Below are 23473 nucleotides of genomic sequence, written 5' to 3'. Positions count from 1 at the left end.
AGAAAAAGCTCTTGGTGGGTTCGACAAGGCAGCTCTTTCTTGTGTGTGTGATTGTTTACCGCTGCACTCAGCAATATTCCAGCTATATGGCGACAGTCTGTAAATAATCCAGTCTGGACTAGACAATCCAGGAATCAACATCTTGAGGATATATCTACGCATTTGAGATGCAATGACATGTGTCAACCAAGTCAGCGAGCCTGACCACCCGACCTCGTTAGTCGCCTCCTACAACAAGTATGGATTGTTGAAGAACAGTTCTAACCGGGTCCGGGTAGAAGGGTCAATGGCACTGAAATGATGATCATCCCAGCCAGCCAGCTGTGCCAGGATTACATTTATGTATTTAATCGGGGAACAATAAGGTCCAAGAGCGGTAGCCTGCACCCCCGGCTGATGGTTTCAGGACTGTGTGGACAACGGACAGAAGGCGAAAGTATGTGGTTAAGTTGAAGACGACGGCAGCCATTTTGATTATAGTTGGTAAACAATGGTCGAAATGATACAGGATGATGGTTAACACGTGACAGAATGCACACCAGGACAAGTGGTTGGGGTGGAAGGTGAGATGATGATGAGTGGGGGTGGCGTGGGGGTGGGGCAAGTTTATGATAAGAGAGGGTACACCGAATATTTGCTGTATGCGTTAAACAGACAAAGGAGATTGAATTTCGGTGCACTTTGTACATTTATTAAACAATTCGGTCTTTTGAATTAATGCCGTATTAAAGAATATTATGGAAATTGTTATACAGACTAACCACAGGATAGAAAGATACGCAATAGTACGTATTTTAGCATAACATAGCCATGGAGGCTCTCCCAATGTAATTGCTAAAAATGACTAACCCACACTAATGTTTACTGTGTTTAAAAAATAGTAATGAAAATGTGTACATTTATGGCGACCCAAACATAATCCCATTTCACGGGAGTTTGTACTACCTTCACCGCTCCTGCATGTCCCAGTCCTTTAGCTCCACCTCCTTCAAACGCCAGGTTTTCGAAAGGTAAATCGTATCTTCCAGGGTCGATCTTGTCAAGGGTACTATCTGACTCCACGCCATCTAGTAAATCATCTTCCTTCAACGCAGGTTCCAGTTGTATTAGATGTTCAATATACTTGTGGCGTAACTTCTGGAGTTTACATTTTTCCGTTTCCTTTTGAGAGATCTGGTTCCCCATATTAATCGTGCTCTGACTGCCAACTTGTAAGTATATAATAACGGTAAAGCTGCGAACGAAGGGCTGGGCCAAAGTTGAAACCAAGGAAGGGAAAGAACTCAAAACCGTCAACGCAATGCTATGATCCAGGTAAGTAAGATCATCTAGACACGGGTGAGGGTGAGGTATGACGGTGACAGGTGTCTAACTGCACGTATGTATGCGTAGTCATGTCTGTGCCGTTGTCATCGTGCCAAATGCTTGTAAGTACTTGCAACGTGAGAAGATTGCTCATAGTGAGAACACCTGAATTCGAAATGCACACAAATGACACCTGTCGCATTAGTACGGAAGCGTAGCAGGGCCACGGGGAAAAATAATGTTGGTCTCACTATCTCCTAATTAGGACTTAATATCTCCTACGTAGGACATAGAGTCTCCTGCGTAGGAGATAATGAGACTAAAAGTTCACCGTGGCCCTACTATGCTTCCGTACATAACTCTTCACATTTACTTGCAACAGAAACAGCACATGTGGTGGATTCAATGTTAATAAATGTACTGGATTGTAATTAATTGGAAGCAGTGTATCTACGAATCTGTGAATCAACGAATATGTTACTATGGAAGTCCATCCAGGCAAATTCAACCACATTCTTACGGGTGAAAAATTAACATAGATTATTTCCGTACAGAAGTTGTTATGTTACAAAATGGGTTAACATTTCGATTCTGTTTGAAATAGTTCTATAAATGGTTAATCTTAAACCATTATACACAGGATATATAGTATGTTCTACATATATGTTTAACACCCGAATGTTTTCCATATTCTACAAAGTCAACATTGTGTACTTTTAATGCCTTTGTATCAACCTGTTTCCATAAATAGATCTTATTAGCTACAACAATATTGACAAAAGTCTGTCCTGAACTATTTCTATTTCTTTTCTCAAAATGTTATAACTAATATCAGAAACAACAGTTGTATTCGTATGTCCATTACGTTTCGACCACAACAAGTTTCAATACATTTATTTGTTTCAACCCGTGAAGATCCGGGTTAGAATTGATCTTCAGTAACCCATGCTTGTCGTAAGTGGCGATTAACGGGATCGGGTGGTCAGGCTCGCTGACTTGGTTGACACATGTCATCGGTTCCCAATTGCGCAGATCGATGCTCATGCTGTTGAATGTCTGCTTCAGACTCGATTATTTACAGACTGCCGCCATATAGCTTGAACATTGCTGAGTGTGGCGTTAAACTAAACTCACTCACTCATTTATTTGTTTGTAAAAAAAGGATGTTGTGCTCATCATATGCGAAAAGAAAAAGAAAACAGGATAGAATATTTATAGGGTCTGGTTGTACACGACCAGTGCAATTATTTTGAATGAACTCGGCTAATTCGTTTATGAAAAAAAAAAAGGGGACTAAGTGTACACCCTTGGCGGACAACTATCCACTACAGCCATATATTTCTGAACACACCTTCACATTTCAAATTAAAGAACACAACAACATTCTAATGCTGAAACTAAGCCCATGTCTTTACAAAGGGGCCCTTTTGCTGTGTAAATAGACTTTGCAAAATCTACAAATAATGCATATAATTCCCCACCCACCCCTACTGATAGACAAAGGTGTCCCCTTCTATTGAGCTATTATACGATCTGCCATGTAATCATGTGTCATGATGGTTTTGGAATGGATACAGAAATAGAAGTTATGTGCCTCTATAATCTTAACATCTCGCGTCCATATGTGAAGGGGAACAAGTGAGTGAGTGAGTTTATTTTTCCGCCGCCTTTAGCAACATTCCAACAATATCCATGTGGGGACACCAGAAATGGGCTTCACACATTGTACCCATGTAGGGAATCGAACCCGGGTTTTCAGCGTGACGAGCGAACTCTTTAACCAGTGTGCCATCCCGCCGCCCCATGGGGAACAAGAGTGCAAACTGTGGAAAATATGATCTGTCTAAAAAACTATTAGAAATATGTTCCAAATATGGTATTAAACTATCTGGATGAATGCTTAAAAGCTCTGCTATCACAGTATCAGACCCAGGTTCCTGTTATTCTCAGTTGAATGATGCTGTCAAGGACGTTCACTCCAGATATCGGACATGCATGGGATAAATATGTCACTATCATTAACGAATAATCTTCCGTTTCTCAATTATTATCCGAGAATTAATACAGAATCAATGCATCAGTATAACAGGCAGGATAGGAATGGTGTGTGGTTACAGCGAATATCTAGGGTAACCCTATTTTTTTGCTGACTATGCTTATGAATTGATTTTATGTGCCTGATGTTACCTACTCTGCGGGTCGTCATAAAGTAGTGTCACAACTCTAACTCCGTTATCTGAACAATCTACTATTTTCATGACCCGTGAAGATCCGGGTTAGAATTGGTCTTCGGCGACTAACGGGATCGGGTGGTCAGGCTCGCTGACACATGTCATCGTATCCCAATTGCGTAGATCGATGCTTACGCCGTTCATCATTGGATTGTCTGGTCCAGACTCGATTATTTACAGACCGCCGCCATATAGCTGTCATATTGCTCACTATTTTCAGATACTGATTTTGTCACTGTAAATTTGAATACTTCGCATACAGGTTATTTCTTTCGGACACCAGATTGTCTCAACTTATTGACTGGTAAAGTACATGTACTGCATCGCTACACACCATACTGTCATGAGCTCGTTCTCAAGATGAAACTATATGTTAACTGGTTGTCATGTATCTCGTTTGGCACGTGCACAATGAATTCGCATGCATGCTTTTTGACACCTGAAATTCACACACCTGATATTGAAAATTGAAGAACAGTTGATTATTCTCTAGCCTTTTAATGTTGTGGTATACACGTTAATTTCAACCTAAACTGCGCGTACGTCACTGCTTACAGAAAATCAGCGTCTCCCAGCTATGGGTATGATGGAGATTTGAATGTACCACATAGAAGTGGCCAGACATTTTTGGTGTCCATCCAAACACGATGTCACGTTTTCAAGATAAAATGAACACGAGCGATTTGCCTCGGACTGGCCGTTCACGCGTGACGTCACGTCAGCAAGACAACCATATTCGGCTGACCCATCTAAGGAATCAATTCCAGACTGCCAGTTAGACTGCTCGGAACATTGCTGGCTTACGTACAATCAGTTCCATGATTGTACGGAACCTTCCGAGGGAGCGCAACATTCGGCCCCGACAGCCTGCGATAGCTCCACGCTTGATCCAACGTCACCAACAGGCACGTCGTGTCTGGTGTAGACAGCATCTACGGTGCAGGAGACTAGATTGGGATGGTGTTTTGGTCTTCATATGGACATCTGAGGTGGCAGGGCAAGGGTGTACAGACGGAACTCCCTGTCGCGTCAAAATGACTAGTGATAGTCGGTTATCCATTCCTGGATTCCATTCCTGCTATTCAAATAACCAAATGCAGGAAACACACATTCAGATCACACTTTGTATTTCAGGGGAATACTAGACTTGTGTTTACATGAGGTTGTGACCGGCGCCACAACTGGGACTGGATATTATTCATATACACATTCACGATATGATTGGTTCATACACATATACATATCATACACTCGGAATCGAGTGATGGATTTCATGTAACTATGGAAAGCGTTTTGTCGACTATATTCACAAACTGAACACAAACATTAATTGAAAATCTCAAAATACATACGCAGAGTGTAATTTAGAACATCTTAAATCATAAGAAAAACATTTGGCAACATCTGCTGAAGTGCAAAATCTGTTATTAATTTCGAAATCAAATTGAAATAAAAGAATACAACTATCAAAGCCCATTAAAACAATTATATTTCGCGACATCTGTTGAGATCCATAAACTGAAGTATTCGCAGCGTCCTCGTGATCATTATTTCATTTGCCCAGTTATATGACGAATAAACCTACTGACTACTTATCTCAAATGTTGACCAGTTGCACTCCCTGTGTTGTCATCGTCATCAAATATCCTTTGGGGTCAAGTTTCAAGCATTTCTTTCGTAATGTTTCAGTAGTATTTACGGCAGGTGACAGTAAAAATTGTCTTGACAAGGTACCCACGTGAAAAATCGAATTCGGTGATGGCTAAATGTAGTGTGGGTGATATATAGATGGGTTGTAGGATGGGAGTCTGGGTGATGGCTAGATGTAATCTGGGTGATATCTGTGTGGGTTGTAGGATGGGAGTCTGGGTGATAGCTAGATGTAGTCTGGGTGATATCTATGTGGGTTGTAGAATGGGATTCTGGGTGATGGCTAGATGTAGTCTGGGTGATATCTATGTGGGTTGTGGGATTGGATTCTGGGTGATGGCTAGATGTAGTCTGGGTGATATCTATGTGGGTTGTAGGATGGGATTCTGGGTGATGGCTAGATGTAGTCTGGGTGATATCTATGTGGGTTGTAGGATGGGAGTCTGGGTGATGGCTAGATGTAGTCTGGGTGATAGATAGGTGGGTTGTGGGATGGGAGTCCGGGTGATGGCTAGATGTAGTCTGGGTGATATCTATGTGGGTTGTGGGATGGGAGTCTTGGTGGTGCCTATGTGGGAGTCACGGTAATGACTTGGAGTAGTGTGGGTGATATCTATGTGGTTTGTAGGATGGGAGTCTTGGTGGTGCCTATGTGGGAGTCACGGTAATGGCTTGGAGTAGTCTGGGTGATATCTATGTGGGTTGTAGGATGGGAGTTTTGATGGTGCCTATGTGGGAGTCACGGTAATGACTTGGAGTAGTCTGGGTGATGGCTATGTGGATTGTAAGATGGGAGTCTTGGTGGTGCCTATGTGGGAGTCACGGAAATGACTTGGAGTACTCTGGGTGATGGCTATGTGGGTTGTAAGGTGAGAGTTTTGATGATGGCTAGATGGCAATCTAGAAGGTGTGTCTTGGTGCCTGGATGGTCGGTTAGTTGGAAGTCTTAGCAGGGATGCCTGGGTGTATGGTTATGAGTCAAAGAAAGGCCTGTCTAAAAATAGTACGGAAGTTACACATGCATCTATATTTGCGCATGTTTGTTCGACGCGACAGGGAACAATATACAATTGTCCTTTACTTGGCACTTCTACACGGAGATCCATGCGCCATTCTTGTACCTCAGCCACTGTTAGCCGCCGCGTGACGAGTCGTCTGGTCCCCACAGTCTAATCAAGATATTGCATATGTCATTTCTATAAACATATGTCTTCACATCTAAATAAATGCAATAGAAGGGTGAAACATATGTATACACCATTAACAAATGAAATGAAAGGGTATTGAGCAATAATAGACTTACAAATCATCAAAAGCATGTACCCGTGAAACAGTCGTGCAAAATGTGCTGCATTGATGGAGCAAAATGTTAACATTAAGGTTCAAGTCATTTTTGGACAGTGAAGCAGTGTTCAGGAACGCGTATGACCACCATGAGCACAAATGCAAGCTTCTACACGTCTTGGCATTGACCAAATGAGCCGATAAAGTTGCTGTTGTGGAATGTTCTGCCATTCTCTCTGTAACACCTGCTCAAGGTCATCCACAGTGTGGGGGTGAACATGGAGACCGTAAACACGACTTCCAATCATGTCCCAAGCATGTTCAATGGGATTATGATCAAATGACCTTGCTGGCCAGTCCATATGTGTGATGTTGTTGATCTAAACAACATCGTTAACAACTCTTTCTTAGCCATTATAATCCATGGACGAGCATTATCATCCATGGACGGGCATTATCATCTATAAAACTGAAGTTAGGACCCGCTTGATGTACCAGAGGGATGATTACTGGTAGGTTTACACCGATCAGAGTGCATGTGTGAAGCACGTTCATGCCACACATTTTGCATGTTGTTTCTAAGGGTGGTTGTGTTCGGGTGATGTAATCAATGTTATCAGATAAATCAATTTGACAGTCACTAAATGGGTTCATTGTGTGAAGCCCATTTCTGTTGTCCCCACAGTGATATTGTTGCAATGTTCCTAAAGGCGGCGTAAAACTAAACTCACTCACTCACTCATTGTCGTAGTTAGCAGAATGCCAATCTAACTATACAAAATAAACCTATAGCGTACCGAATAGCCTGAATCTGCCAAGTCTATTCTGATTTCAGGATAAGCGCGTTTGTTTACATACAAGAGAAAATCCGGGCTCGTGATATGCAAATTAGCTTGTGGCAGTTAACGTGATCAATAGGAGTGTGTTGAAATATATGTACGAAAGGTGGATGAATGTCCCGAGATTCAATAGTGGATAAATATCTGAACCAGCGGTGGGGCAGTATCTTCTTGTACGGATTGTGTTACATCTCTATCAGACTGGAACAGGATTTCCTGGTAACGAGTGAGGTATTGTTTTACATTACTTCTTACAATATCCCAGCAATATGTCTGCGGGGGACCCCAGAATCCTAATAATGAGTGAGTATTGTTTTACGCTACTTCTTACAATATTCCAACAAATATCACGGCGGGGGACCCTAGAATCCTGGTAATGAGTGAGTATTGTTTTACGCTACTTCTTACAATATCCCAGCAATATCTCTGCGGGGGAAACCAGAATCCTGATAATGAGTGAGTATTGTTTTACGCTACTTCTTACAATATCCCAGCAATATATCTGCGTACAATATCCCAGCAATATCTCTGCGGGGGACCCCAGAATCCTAATAATGAGTGAGTATTGTTTTACGCTACTTCTTGCAATATCCCAGCAATATCTCTGCGGGGGACCCCCTAATAATGAGTGAGTATTGTCTTTACGCTACTTCTTACAATATCCCAGCACATCTCTGCGGGGGACCCCAGAATCCTAATAATGAGTGAGTATTGTTTTACGCTACTTCTTACAATATCCCAGCAATATCTCTGCGGGGGACCCCAGAATCCTAATAATGAGTGAGTATTGTTTTACGCTACTTCTTACAATATCCCAGCAATATCTCTGCGGGGGAAACCAGAATCCTGATAATGAGTGAGTATTGTTTTACGCTACTTCTTACAATATCCCAGCAATATATCTGCGGGGGACACCAGAATCCTAATAATGAGTGAGTATTGTTTTATGCTACTTCTTACAATATCCCAGCAATATCTCTGCGGGGGACCCCAGAATCCTGGTAATGAGTGAGTATTGTTTTACGCTACTTCTTACAATATCCCAGCAATATCTCTGCGGGGGACCCCAGAATCCTAATAATGAGTGAGTATTGTTTTACGCTACTTCTTACAATATCCCAGCAATATCTCTGCGGGGGAACCCAGAATCCTAATAATGAGTGAGTATTGTTTTACCCTACTTCTTACAATATCCCAGCAATATCTCTGCGGGGGACACCAGAATCCTAATAATGAGTGAGTATTGTTTTACGCTACTTCTTACAATATCCCAGCAATATCTCTGCGGGGGCCCTAGAATCCTAATAATGAGTGAGTATTGTTTTACGCTACTTCTTACAATATCCCAGCAATATCTCTGCGGGGGACCCCAGAATCCTAATAATGAGTGAGTATTGTTTTACGCTACTTGTTACAATATTCCAACAAATATCACGACAGGGGACACCAGAATCCTGGTAATGAGTGAGTATTGTTTTACGCTACTTCTTACAATATCCCAGCAATATCTCTGCGGGGGACACCAGAATCCTTATAATGAGTGAATATTGTTTTACGCTACTTCTTACAATATTCCAACAAATATCACGGCGGGGGACCCTAGAATCCTGGTAATGAGTGAGTATTGTTTTACGCTACTTCTTACAATATCCCAGCAATATCTCTGCGGGGGACCCCAGAATCCTGGTAATGAGTGAGTATTGTTTTACGCTACTTCTTACAATATCCCAGCAATAGTCCTGGTAATGAGTGAGTATTGTTTTACGCTACTTCTTACAATATTCCAACAAATCTCGGCGGGGACCCCAGAATCCTGATAATGAGTGAGTATTGTTTTACGCTACTTCTTACAATATTCCAGCAATATCACGACAGGGGACACCAGAATCCTTATAATGAGTGAGTATTGTTTTACGCTACTTCTTACAATATTCCAGCAATATCTCTGCGGGGGACACCGGGATCCTAATAATGAGTGAGTATTGTTTTACGCTACTTCTTACAATATTCCAGCAATATCACGACAGGGGACACCGGGATCCTAGTAATGATCTGTGGGGAGCTCCAGGTTCCAGATATGTTCATGTACGTTATAGTGGACAAGACACAGTTCACATTTGGAATAATTTTATTTCTTTTGAAACAGCACAGTGAGCAAAAGATATTTACAGTGATTTAATTGTAAATGGACTTAATGAAGAGTATGAGTACATACATCCTGATCTTCACTACATTAAGTGTAACAATAAATAAAAAGAGATTCTTCAAAACAGACGTTGAAATAGTTCAGTACACAGAGCATGTACATATTACAACAGCTATTCTGTGATCTAACCTTTGCGTAAGGCTTTATTCAATCTCCCACCCGTCATAATTATACATACCGACATGAAATAATAAAATATAATTAGCAACTGACTCTGTTTTTCCCAACGGTGTTGAAACATATGCCCTTATGTGATAAATATAAATAGTTTTATCCTCGCACACTGGAAGAATAGGTCAGCTTGACGAGGTTGACACATGTCATCGGTTCCCAATTGCGCAGATCGATGCTCATGCTGTTGATCACTGGATTGTTTGGTTCAGTCTCGATTATTTACAGACCGCCGCAATATAGCTGGAATATTGCTGAGTGCGGCGTAAAACTAAACTCACTCACTTTCTTCGTCAATATTTATTATAAAATATTTCCAAAAGATATTCGACCTACACTATAAATTAATTACAAGACTATTACCAAGTGAGCTAAATTTTAACATTTCCTTGATAAATGACACAATATGTGAAAAACATCTCTTTACTTCGCCCGACCCCCCTCTCGCTGGTTGGTGTTCGAGATGAGGAACACATGAAAACATACGGATGACTTAATGAGTGTTAAATATGTATTATGAACAAATGTTGTGTTGAGGTTTAAGTAATGACATAATTCATCCTGGGCATTTGAAGCTTAAAGGTCCCATTCTCCCATTGGGAGCTACAGTAATAAGATTTCAGATCGCTCGCATGATGTCGTGTCAAACAAGACAACGACTGTTATCAGACATCACGACGGTGACATGGCAGCTGTGAATGTAAACTATTTGAACGTGTAACCATAAGTCCTGAAGCACAGTAAGTCATCTTTGTCAACTCGAGGCTATGGTTTTGACCTGGGCGTCAAGGTTGTGTTGATAAGTGTTTGGTAAATTTGATTCCTGCAGTTAACCCTACGTAGAGTTAGCACATTCATGACTGCGGGTCAAAGGCTTTGGTTCATGGCCTGAAGGCATTCCGCATCCTGCAAAACCAATCTGTACATCTCTCGGTGTGCTCTTTCATCGTCATCTTCAGGTCGACGCAGAGGAGGACGTCGTTGGTGGCGTAGTCCAAGGCAAGAATTCGCGTCTCGTAGTCACCCTGGAAACAGCAGATTCAAAACACCAAAATATTAAGTTGCAATGGAAATTTGAAAATGTTAAAGACTTTAGGGAGGTTTCCCGAAAGCAAATAACAAAATGTTCAATAGAAACTTTTATATTAATTTTGTTGTATATCTTTCTATAAAGTCCATATTCAGATTATAAACACCAAAATGTTCTGATGCAGTAGAAATTATAAATAATTACAGACTTCATGGAGGTTTCTCGAACACAAATCGCAAAAAGATTGTAAGAAACGTTTACATCATTTTTTAAATATTTTTTATAAAGTCCTTATCAAGTCGTTTTTGAGACCTTTCACGGTAAAGTTTCTGTGCAGGTGACACAGACGCTTTCTGTTTGGTGAAATGTTTTGGTGCCGTTAGGTGTAAAAGAAAGAATAAGAAAGTTCAAATCTAAATGCCTTCTCTGTCTGCAAGGTAATAACAGTCTCGTGTAAAGCATGTTTTGATATAACTGGACGTACCTCGGCAAAGAACGCAAGGATAGACGGTATGGGTGGCATGGTGAGGACGTAGTTCTGGATGTTCAGTCTCTGTATCGGCAAGGGGCAGTAGTCGTTGATGCCGACGGATGACAGCATGTTCTGGATCTGCCCGCCTACGTTCCTCATGACGCCAGCCCAGTTGTCGCGCTGCATCGTCGCAAGTAGTGTACACGTGTCGTCGTAGGTGCTGAAATGTGCCAACAGAATGAACATCTTCCAAGCGTTGTGTAACATGAGATTATTGAATATATATATTTTCGCAATCTTGACGCGACATATTGCCGAATGCGGTGTGAAACAGTAGTTAAAGGTCACATGCAACCAAAAACTCAAACATAATTAAAACACAATTATCACTTATTCATGACATATATTATACATTGCTGGTTATGAAAAAACATATAAACAAAATTATAAGCGTACAATCGCAAATCAAAAGTGCAATATTGTGTACTTGGGTTTACTTCCCAAGAAGCGAAGCAGCCGGGATACCGAACCCAGTCAGAGCGGGTAGGTGTGCACTCAAGTGTAACGGCTGGTTCATTTGCAGATGCCCTCACGGCTCATTGTGTGTGTATATATAGAGATGTTGGGTTTTGTAAATACGAACTCGGGCCATAAATCAATGCATTTTGTTTATGGTGTATAGCCTGATTGGTGTTAAGTTCAAATAGACCGATCCAGTCCCGGCCGATAAGCCCCGCCCACTTCGTTTTTGACGTTAGGGGGGACAACCACTGGCAAATCACGATGGCGTCAGCGCCGGCGAAACGTTACGTGATTGCGAACGTTGTTGATGAATTCTGCTTGTGATACTTTGGTATCCGTCGTTTGGGAATGTTATTTAAAGAGGCAAGTTATACGTATGTGATTTTAAATATATTCTAGCTGGCAGATTGCAACTGGCGAGTGAAAATGAGTTACATGCCCGATGAAAAATCGTCTCGACTAGCTGCTGAGACTGTTGGAAGCGTAATTTCTTTCGAATCAATTAATCTATCTGGCAATTCACCTCCGTCACAGCTATTAGCAGGGGAAGGGTAACTGAATTTTGTTGTTTGTATTTATAATTTTATAAAACTCGTGAACACAACCACATGTTCATGTTGCAGATCGTTTCGGTATCTATAAATAGATTATCAACACGTATACTGCGCGTGGCGCCTTTACTTATCTTTTGGCGTTGTTCAAATTTAGTTCAATAATCTGAAAACATGGGTTTCTATCTTTTAATGAATTAAGAGAATGGTAAATAAAAAGCAGAAAATATTTCCTGTCTACTACTTCATGCACCTTATTTGTCTGTATATAATTAATGTAAACAAATCAATCACAGCATAACCTATTTGATCTTATTTGGAACTCTGGAAAAGGTAATTGGGCTTGTAAACAGTATGTTTCCATGGGCGTATCTGGATATACCCAGAAGCAAATATTCAACAGCTGATCTGCAGCAATTCTCAGTAAAGTTTCTCTCTTCAAAATCTGTACACCATGATAAAATGACACTGAATATAAGAAAATAACTTTTTTAATCATCATTTCCATTTTATTTTTCTATATGTACTTTGTTATTGAATCCTAATTTACATACAAACTTCCACAATACTGGACTTCATGAACTGCCAGCGTTTATGTACAGGTATGTCACAGCACCAGAACACAAAGAAGATCCAAGATACAGTCTGGACCTGTACACTAGCTGACCCATCTTCCAGAAATAGGAAACATGTGATGCAAAATCTTGGAACAGAGGATCCACAGTTATCCGAACAATTAACTTGCATTGAAGTAGAATGTTACACAAAATACAAATGTAGATCTATTGTTTTTTTATCAGAGATGTTTAACTGCTAACTACTAGTGTAAATAAGGTGCAAAGAATATATCCTAAGTTCAAAGTTTTTGTCAATACAATTACATATTGACATTATTGCTTCTTAATTAAACAATGATAATCTTTGTTTTATTAGATCTGAGACCATATCCCTAGAGGACATAACACTGATTTTGATCTATTTCCTTTTCTGAGATACTTACTGGTGTCATAAGAATTATAGTAAAGTTGATTCAAAATTTGGTCAAAGTCATAACAAAGGTTTAGGAAAACAGACATGAAAATGTCCTGAAGCGTTCACCTCCTACAAACCAGTGTGCAATTAAATATGAAACTCATTTTCCAAATAACCATCAACAAACCTTGAACAATTTGTCCAAATCCATCATCTTAATAAACACTAGCTTTGGCTCAGTCTTCAAATATTAGTAACCTCCTAAAAAAACTGATGATTTATCAGAAGAATTACATCAAATATGGGTTAAATATATGTTTCAATATTTATTCCGTTACATGAAAAGTCAACTGAGATTTTTGTAAGTTATTCTGTTCCAGGACTGGATAATGCCTGACCAGGGTTGACCAAAACGTAGCCTTTGCTTTTTCAAATTCTCTGGATGTTGAAATAACTTAAATGAGTTATGATACTAGCAATCACTTTCAGAATTATCTTATTAGTAAATGTAGTATTTAAAAAAACATCTAAAAGCAGGAGCCAAGAAACTAAGTTAATACCAAGTGATTGTCCTGCCATGATATGTATGGTGTTTGTTTGCCTAGTTCTGCCTTAAAATCATAAGAATCTGATATGTCAATCAATCAAATAATTATTTATTATTGATTAGATTATTATTAATTTTATTACCCTTCCACGTTTACTAAAAAAGCAAGATTCTTAAAACATACCTTGCTATCATTTCCAGTGAATTAATCAAAATTACAGTTCTAATATTACTCCTAGAATGTACCAATATATGTGAATAATTTATGTGGTAACAAAACTTCAAATAATGTTCTCCTAATTAAGATATACACTTTATTTCACTCCGTCCAATACTCCAGAAAGTCGATCACTATTCTTCTCACATAGTTTTCGTATTCGATCAACATGGAGGAAGGTAATTAAATTCAAAGTCCCATGCAACTCTTTATAAAAAAGCTGAAATATTTAAAGCAAGGTTTTATAGGCACTCATATGAATTAAGTTTGATACTTGGATATTGCATGATAGGCAACTGCTGACACTGACAATATTTCCGTTTGAATAAAAAATATTACTCCTCGAATATTTTGCTCTGTTAACAAGATACTGTAGGCCTTTCATTGTGCTTATGAAACTTAAAACATCCTAAAATGTGTGACAAATTGAAGAATATCTAAGAGCGAAGGGGACAATATCCGCCACATTTTCTTTCATGTAACAAGTTTTGCTATTTCGGTTGACCGTAACCGAAATGGAGATTTGTTTACATTGTGTCACGGCTTTCTTGCATGTCTCATTTGAGCTTTATGGCGTACCAACTCAATGCCTAGTAAATTGACTAAACACGTTAAGCAAAAACAATTTTGTAGTTACGAGAATTGTCCGTGTTTATAACACTTGCAAAGTCTTAAACTGCTTTTTGTTGTCATCAATTGGTAATGATTTTGCACATGTGCAAAAGTGTGGAAATTCGTGCAAATTCTCATCAGCAGGCAGACGTAGGTTTCCTGAACGATGGTGCAGACATTTAACTGATCGTTAGGCCTATCGCGTTTCTTGATCCGCCTCCATTTTTGTTGTCTTGACCGTAATGGTTTGTTAAAGGTACACATCAAATCGCAGCAATATGTAATAAATATAGCGAGTGTAAATGGCATAATTCGAAGCACATCGCTTCGGAGGCATCGTTTGACCCCGGAAAATAAGTCCGACAAATCCACACAGCGCGCCCGGCCTGCTGATTGGCCAAATTTGACGCATGCGCCAGTTTTGATTGACAGACTGGATCGGTCTATTGCATGTGGTCAGTGATCGCAGTTGTGTATTGAATATTGTCATTAGCAGACAGGCAGGCAGACTCAAGACATTGAGTTTAGTCTGTGACAACGACATAATATCACAGTTAGAAATTCTGTCAACGCTAAATAATGACATTGCTTTTAAGTATCGAACTGAGAAAGTGACTCGGTAAGAAGAACGTGTGGTGAAATAGACAAATGAAATTATATAAACAGTTTATTTACTGTCATAATATGTAAAAAGCTCGCGCCTGTGAGATATCAACAAAACATTAGGAAAATAGCTCACACCAAAGCCTTCACCGAGTATTCACCGGACAGTCCGCTTCCAAGTTGCGCGAACCTATTTCACTGCGCACGTGCTATGAGCGCAGCCCAGCTGTTGAAACCAGTTTTCCCCAGAAAAGTCGGGGGAAATTTAGTGAATCGTTTGAACTCCGATTTCGGGCGTTTTTTTTCATCGCGTTATATTTCAACTTTATAAGTTGAATTTGCATTTTTGATGATTTGTTTCGTTAAGTCCATACCGAAAGGTATCAGAATCTGCAAAGTTGTGTTTTACGTTGCATGTGACCTTTAAGTAAGATAGAACAAATCCAATTCTCATGCGTCTTTTTTCTTATAACCCCACAGAAACCTGAAGCCTCCACTCACAATATAATCCACACAAAACAGTCATGTTTAAATACGCACCGCAACGTTTTTGTATTTCTTTGCAATTTGACATTCTCGTATTGAAATAAAGTGAGTGAGTGAGTGAGTTAATATTTAACGTCACATCGGCAATATCTCAGCCATATCGTGACGAAAACAATGTATACAATAAAAAGTGAAAATATTTTGAAGATTAGAATCTGTCAACGATGGACAGTAAAAATAATAGAGAATCACAGCTATGAATATAAAACTAGCGAGCAAAGCTAAAACGTTCCAATGAAAGAAGACAATACAGTATAAAACATGGGCTACAGATCGCCAACAACTGAAGGTAGATCACCATACTAGGAACCATGGGGACGTACATTACTTTGCTACTTGCATGGACCCTAGCTGGATTTACACCATCCCTTCAGCCGCTGACGATTGTAGGAATTTTAGCCGGCAGTTAAAAGAACAAAAATACTACGTTTAAAATATGGTAAATTTACATTTTACTTTGAAAGTTTTGGGACTTACGTACCCTCTCAGAAGGACAATAATTTTACAGTACTTTAACCCTCTTTGAGGGTACAGCCACGAACAATCTAGGTTACTAATCTAAATTACCAATCTTCAAAATATATCTATTTACAAAACACATTAATCAGAATTCATCAAATAAATCAATTTCTTTTAAAAACCAATAATTAAATGAAATATAACAGTGGTAAATAGATCTTTCATTATTTTTACATTGAAGAATTTACCCCTTATGATGGAGAATTCAACACAGTCAAGCAGGACATGCTTGACCATGGTTCTCTCATCACAAGGGATACACAACGGAGGATCCTCACCTTTCAATATGTATGCATGAGTATATCTCGTGATTGAAATGAAGAAAGCCAAATAATGACCTTTTTAAGTTCGTATATATACTGTTTTCAATATTATTTCATGACGCAATATATTGCCAAAGCCATGTGACACAGTACTTCAATAAAGTAGAGCAAATCCAAACCTTTGGCGTTATTTCTATTTTAACCTAACAGAAACCTGAAGCCATAGGGCCCGTATGTATCGCGATGTGCTACTTCCAGTACTTAGTTGGTTCCCGGCTCCCTTTGTGCGAGCCATCTTGCGATATGCGAGACGTGGCCCAGTAAACTTCCGGTACCAGATTCGCGGTGGCACGCGTATAGTCAAAAACCAGTCCTGGTCCAAATTGCGCAACCGCCAAATATGACTTTACTAGACCGGACCAAGTGTATAACCATGCCTGGCTGTCACAGCGTTTGACAGTCGTAATAGTTGGCTAATTTGGGGATTGTTATACCTGCAAGGAGTATCGGTTTCTTACTGTCAACTGACAACCATAAAACCATTCGAAAAGGTATGAAACGTTGTTTGTCGCCGGAAGTATTAAGGTGTCGCGAAGTGGCGTGACCTACTTACGTGCCCTATACCGTCTTAAACCGTGTAGGTGAAGGCGATAGTTTACAAAGTCCACTTACCACGACCCAACGTTGAACAGGCATGGCACTGGCAGGTCGATCCAACTCTTCCTCTTGGACGACAGTTTTAGTATCATCCTGTTAAGGTGTGACCGAGTAGACGAGGCTTGTAGCGTGAAGCTCATGTTCCCAGGAACCGTCACTGGCATAGGCGTGACGGCAAGGTTGTGGACTGTTATCGATGGGTCAGTGCCTGGGAAAGAACGTCAGAATCATGAGCACCACAGACACATGAATACCCCACTCAGACACATTATACTGACTCCGAGCCGACCAGTCCTTGTTGTACCCATTAATGCCGAGCGCCAGGCAGGGACCAACAAGTACCATATTTTAACGTCTTTTGGTATGACGCGGTCGGGGATCGAACATGGCATTTAGGATAAATGTGAGATTCATAGGATCTTGACGAACCTTCCTTTTTCACACCCCAAATCGTGTAACCTTTCGTCGTTAGTAACTATAGAGTAATACTTATTGGGTTACGTATTTGTGCTTTAGAACCGACAGGGATCACATTCGTCACACTGAAAGAAGCGTCATGAGCAAGCTGAGGCAGTGAACGTAGCTCGTATAGGCTCCGTGCTTTACATCCTCGAATAACATAAAGTATATCGTGATGAAGATGCGAGTTGTTTCATTGATTTTCCACATGAATATGAATGATCACATTAGATCAAGTCCATAGACGAAGGAAGCATTATTTTAAAAATCCGGTAAAGCAGGACATGCTCGCGCTTTTTTATGGACACCTGGTGTCATATGTGCATTTCAGCGATCCGTTGATACAATACTCATCACTATTTTAAATTTACGCCCAGTGAAATCTGCCTCGCAAGATAGCTGAGACTCTGATTATGTTGAATACCAAACATATAGTCGATGTTATTTACAATTGCCGTTACTAGTACGTATAGTATATATACCGTTTCAAATAATCATATTTACCGTTTCAAATTAGTATATTCACCTTTTTAAGTACGTATATTTGCCGTTTCAGATAAGAATATCCACAGGTTCAAATAGGTATATTTACAGTTTCAAATAATTATATTTACCGTTTCAAATAAGTATATTTACCTTTTTTAAGTACGAATATTTACCGTGCCAAATAAGTGCACTTACCGTTTTAAGTACGTATATTTACCTTTTAAGTACGTAAATTAGCTTTTCAAATATTATATTTACCTTTTCAAATAGGTATATTTACCGTTTCAAATAATAATAATATGTAATATATAATATTTACCATTTCAAGTATGTATGTCTATACTTACCTCTTCAAATACGTGTATTTACCTTTCAATTAAGTATGTATACCGTTTCAAGTAAGTATATTACTGTAATAAGTATATATATTTACCGCCTCAAGTATGTATATTTACCTTTTCAAGTATGTTTATTTATCGTTTTAAATGATACTCAACTGAAGACAATTCAAATCGTTCTCGTTTTCGAAATACGTATGTATGAAAGGTCACAGGTAAATCATATCAACGTCGAATGACTATCTATTATCCAAATCGATGTCAAGCACAGATATGTATGTACAAAGGGAGTGAGAAACTGTCATCAGAAACGATACGCGGTGACAAACGCTCACTCTACTTGATAACAAGTGCGTGTTATATCTTCGTGTCACTGGCACGGGGGATGTTATCATCATTTGAGATAACCTATCGTCATGTGAACTCGCCATACAATCTACTTTGAAACCCTCTTACCGCAACATACTACATGAACACAATGAACATTAATCTTTAACCCGAAACTTTGTAAACTTTGGGAAAGCGAAATCCAAACACGCATACCAACACTGATGCCTGTAATAAATATTAAATATATCAGCAATTATTAAAGATGTACAAACCAACAGCATAATAAATAACGTCAGATACTCGGAAATACAATTTTAAATAAACCAATATAATTAAACAACAAAGGGGCAAAAAAGTGAACCTAGTTTGAATTTTCATGTAATTTAAAAATGACTTCCTTTTTCCTGCAATACTTTAAGTAAAAAGTCAGTTCAATGTAGACAGGGGTAAGAAATTATTGCAAACACATATCCACTATTATTTATATACTTTCCAATGATGTAAATTGTACCCGAAAAAACGAAATTTATCGTGTGTGACTGCTCAAACTGTAACGTATCGTTCAATGTATGAATACACCATAAAATATATCATGCACTGTTTTAAAAAGACATCTTTAAATCACCCGCAGATCATCTGGGAATGACAAAAATGCTTTGTGTTGAAGGAGGACAATACAAACCATATCATGTTAAAGATATAACCGCGAACTTTAGAGAAGAATGATTCTTGATTACCTGCCGAAACAGATTTGACTGGCCAAAACCTAATCTGTCCTACTGCCTAGCCCTCCCTGCAATGCTAAAGCCCTATAAGAAGCAAATCTAGATTTCCTCAGGTTCAGGTTTTCTCATCACAGTGGGGCTCTTTTTCAATATATAGGGGTTTGTTTGTTGCTCACAAAACTATGCATTCAGAGACTACGCGTTAGTCTAGCCGAAAACGACAACGTCCTTGAAACCTATACGGATGGATAGCCAGAAAACCATGAGTGAGAAACATGTCTGTCATTTCTTGGAAGGAGCAAGATTTTCAAACAAAAAGATTTCTCAACAAATCGCAGTCTGTAAGAATTACAAGACAAAAAGCTGGTGTTCAACAAATGAACAGTTTGAAACTCAATCACCACAGAGAAGAGAGTGCCGTTGTACAAGACAACCTAAACCTAAGTTATAGCCCGGAGTTACGACCACCCAAGACCCTAAGACCGGCATCCAGCACAATCGTACAACGCGTCCGTCCTGTGCAGCTGTTGTGTCTTTAAAAATTGACATAATGTGAAGAATTGCAACGATCCAGCCGTTAACCAAAGAATGAAATGCTCTTACCACAATCGCTCCATTGTAAAGATGTATATTCGGATCGCACAACAACAGTGAAAATCACAATGCAAATCCCTGTCCACAGAGAATTCATGTTGTCAGTTAGGAGCGCCGCCTCTACGACCGGGGTTCAGAGAAGTGTAATGAGTGTTTGAAGGACTCATGAGGTTGCAGGTTGTATTTATGACGTTGCAGGTGCTCGTACGATGCTACATCGCGCGATATTGTAATCTCACGTGGTCGTAATCATTCGGAAGACTTCGTATATTTTCGTATGCGATCGGATAAGCTTCATCTTGCACTCGTACAACGGGCTCCACTCTTACGGAGATGTCCAATGGTAATCGGCTTGTCGCTTTTATTAAACAAAATAATGACTAATATGAATATTAATGTTTTAGAAAACTAAAATTAAGAAAACATGAGATGGAGAAGGGAAGAATGAAGGGTGGCTTAAATGCCGACTGGTTAGGGAGAAAGGTTAAGGTAATAGAACTACATTTCACTGATAACTGCGGTTGACAACAGGAGGTTAATGTACGCACTAACAACAATTCTCTTTTCGAAATTATGCTGCTTTTTTTTCTTTTTTGACTCTTTCTCTCTTTGCCCGTTAGAGTTGAACAGAGTAATTTTGATAATGGAACATTGTTGATTTACTTCTCTTGTGTACACACGCACGCACATGCAAATTTTATACACGTTTTAAAGTTAAAGTATATTTGGTATACGAGACCATTCCACCATTTGAATCACGAATTCGTTACTCTTGAAGATCCGGGTTAGAATTGGTTTTCAGTCACCCATGCTTGTCGTAAGAGGCGACTAACAGAATCGTTATGACACATGTCATCGTATCCCAATTGTGTAGATCGATGCTCATGCTGTTGATCACTGGATTGTCTGGTACAGATTCGATTATTTACAGACCGCCGCCATATAGCTTGAATATTGCTGAGTGCGGCGTAGCACTAACGAGTTTGTAATGTACGTTTTTCTTCTTCAACCTAAAGTATATGGCTGTTGATCAAAACTGATTATTATCAAGAGCATAATGATTAGAAATTTTAAATATGACTTGTGCCATCGTTTCATACCTGTCAATCCACTCACTCACTCACTACATTGTCAAAGCGTATCAGCAACATATCTCAGTCACTGATAATATCGTTTAATCGCACGCTCGTTATCATTACGTGAATAAACAAGACAATTCACCACGGGGTACTGGACCCACCAATCCTTATGGAGGACGGGTGCAGCAGGTCTAAAGGTGGTAATATACGGCCGCTATCTGCACATGTGTCACTGAATGGTGTAAGTAGTTCAACACAACCATACAGGTCAGTAGTACTTGAGTTCGATGAGAGCCAATTGCTCGTCACGCCCAGCATCCGGTTCGATTCGATACATGGGTACAATGAGTGCCACGCATTTCCTGTGTTCACCGCGGTGATGTTACTGGAATAAAAACATACTCTCTAAATATTGCATGAATCACCCTTCCTTATCATAACGCAATACGTGGAGCGAGTGTTAAATTGTGTTTGTGTTCATCATATAAGTATATAAGTATATATGTACTTTTAAAGAAAACAGTTAACGGCACCAAACAGAACTGAAATGTCATTGGCACCTTCAGTACAAAAAGTTAACGTAGAAATCTATAAGCAAATCGCCAACAAACGAATGTTACCAATTTGCCATTGTCTTATATTATCTATTTGTCATAAAAAGTATCGTGACATATGTAAACGGACACCTGTTGCCACACCACATCGACAGCATCTGTCACCCTTTACCCCACGCATCCGCGGACACTCCCCAATTCCATCCACCGGCAGATACATACAAGGACTATCGAACATATGTAACTTCTGTCACACAGATTGATATTCAGACAGGAACCTACTTCAGATATAAAGGGCGTGTACCACCGCAGAACAGTGTTTGTAGCTCTCACGTGGATGACTGACTGACTGACTGACTCAGTATGGTTATACGCCACTTTTAGCAATATTCCAGCAACATCACGGCGGGGGACACCAGAAATGGGCTTCACACATTGTACCCATGTGGGGATTCGAACCCGGGTCTTTGGCGTGACGAGCCAACGCTTTAACCACTAGACTACCCCACCGCCCCATCACTTGGATGAGCACCAAAACCTAAACCCGCCGACACATGTGTCCGTACAATCGCCAAGTCTGGACCAGACACTCCTGTGATTAATCCCGCTGGTTGCCTCTTACGACAAGTATGGGTCACGAGAGAGAGAGAGAGAGAGAGAGAGAGAGAGAGAGAGAGAGAGAGAGAGAGAGAGAGAGAGAGAGAGAGAGAGAGAGAGAGAGAGAGAGAGAGAGAGGAGAGAGGGGAGAGGGAGATAGAGAGAGAGAGAGAGAGAGAGAGAGAGAGAGAGAGAGAGAGAGAGAGAGAGAGAGAGAGACCTTCACACGGCCGCACGCATTCCCCCTGACACCCATCAAGCCTGAGCCTGACACAAACACAAATAGCCTCCCATCCCAATCCACCCATGCAACCCCAACCCCAACCCCAACATACCCTTGTATATCAGCACATCTATACACCCAAGTGATCGTACAACATAAAATCTCCCACACACCATACATCACATACACACGTGTACACTTGCATAAACACGCACACACACGAGCAGTCACACACAAAAGCACATACATACATATATACATACATACGATACACACACTTGTTCATGCAATAAATGCTAAACATGCTGAGATACACACGACTGCACAAACACTATGATACAAAAAACTACAGTAAATTTAAGAAGAGATATGAAGACGACGAGTTTTAGCGATGAATCTAAGGTGGAAATGACAACCGTATTTATGTGTGCGAGAAGATTGGTACCCATGATGTCACTGTCTACCCACTGGAAAACGAATTATGCTTTGAGGATACATAACGTTTGACGATGTGGGGACATTAACATTCTTGGAAGGGAGGGTAAATGCCCAGATATATCAAGCAGTTGTGAAGGAAAATCTGAGGCCAGTGGTTACTGGAAATTTCCCCTTGTCTTCAAGATTCTCTTATCTTTCAAGACGGCAAAGCTCCCGTTCAGCGCGTTATCCACGATAGATTGTTAACTCGACACCCAAATCCAGTCACTCACATGACCTACAGAGGCTCTGAGCATTAAAGAATTTAAAAACATTTGGCTTCGTATCACAAGAGTTGAAAACAAATGTTCATAACATCAGATCTACAAGGAGATATACATGACATATGGGAATCTTTGACTGTTGACATAAAAATATATACTCATGCCAATAATGGTTGTCAGCCCAACCACC

The 23473-nt window shown here is 39.9% G+C and overlaps 2 protein-coding genes across 2 annotated transcripts in view; both read right to left on the bottom strand.

Moving 5' to 3' along the window:
* The window catches only part of LOC124260576, a 42657-nt gene extending 41315 nt beyond the window's left edge, over positions 1–1342 (bottom strand). The window contains exon 1 of the mRNA XM_046694901.1: positions 946–1342. Within this exon, the coding sequence (XP_046550857.1) occupies positions 946–1185 (240 nt within the window). The 5' untranslated portion in view covers positions 1186–1342. The remainder of the gene's footprint in view (positions 1–945) is intronic.
* Positions 1343–9419: 8077 nt separating this feature from the next.
* On the bottom strand, positions 9420–20340 carry LOC124260624 (ganglioside GM2 activator-like). Its single transcript, XM_046694944.1, has 4 exons — positions 20139–20340; positions 17213–17405; positions 11201–11408; positions 9420–10711 (listed from the first exon to the last, which is right to left on the bottom strand). Exons 1-4 carry the CDS (start codon positions 20224–20226, stop codon positions 10568–10570), a joined length of 633 nt encoding a protein of 210 aa, XP_046550900.1. The 5' UTR covers positions 20227–20340; the 3' UTR covers positions 9420–10567.
* Positions 20341–23473: the final 3133 nt, after the last annotated feature.

Source organism: Haliotis rubra, unplaced genomic scaffold (assembly GCF_003918875.1).
Source record: "Haliotis rubra isolate DU_JTF1 unplaced genomic scaffold, ASM391887v1 Scf77, whole genome shotgun sequence".
Classification (NCBI taxonomy): Eukaryota; Metazoa; Mollusca; class Gastropoda; order Lepetellida; family Haliotidae; genus Haliotis; species Haliotis rubra.
This window is presented reverse-complemented; position numbering and strand designations above follow the sequence as displayed.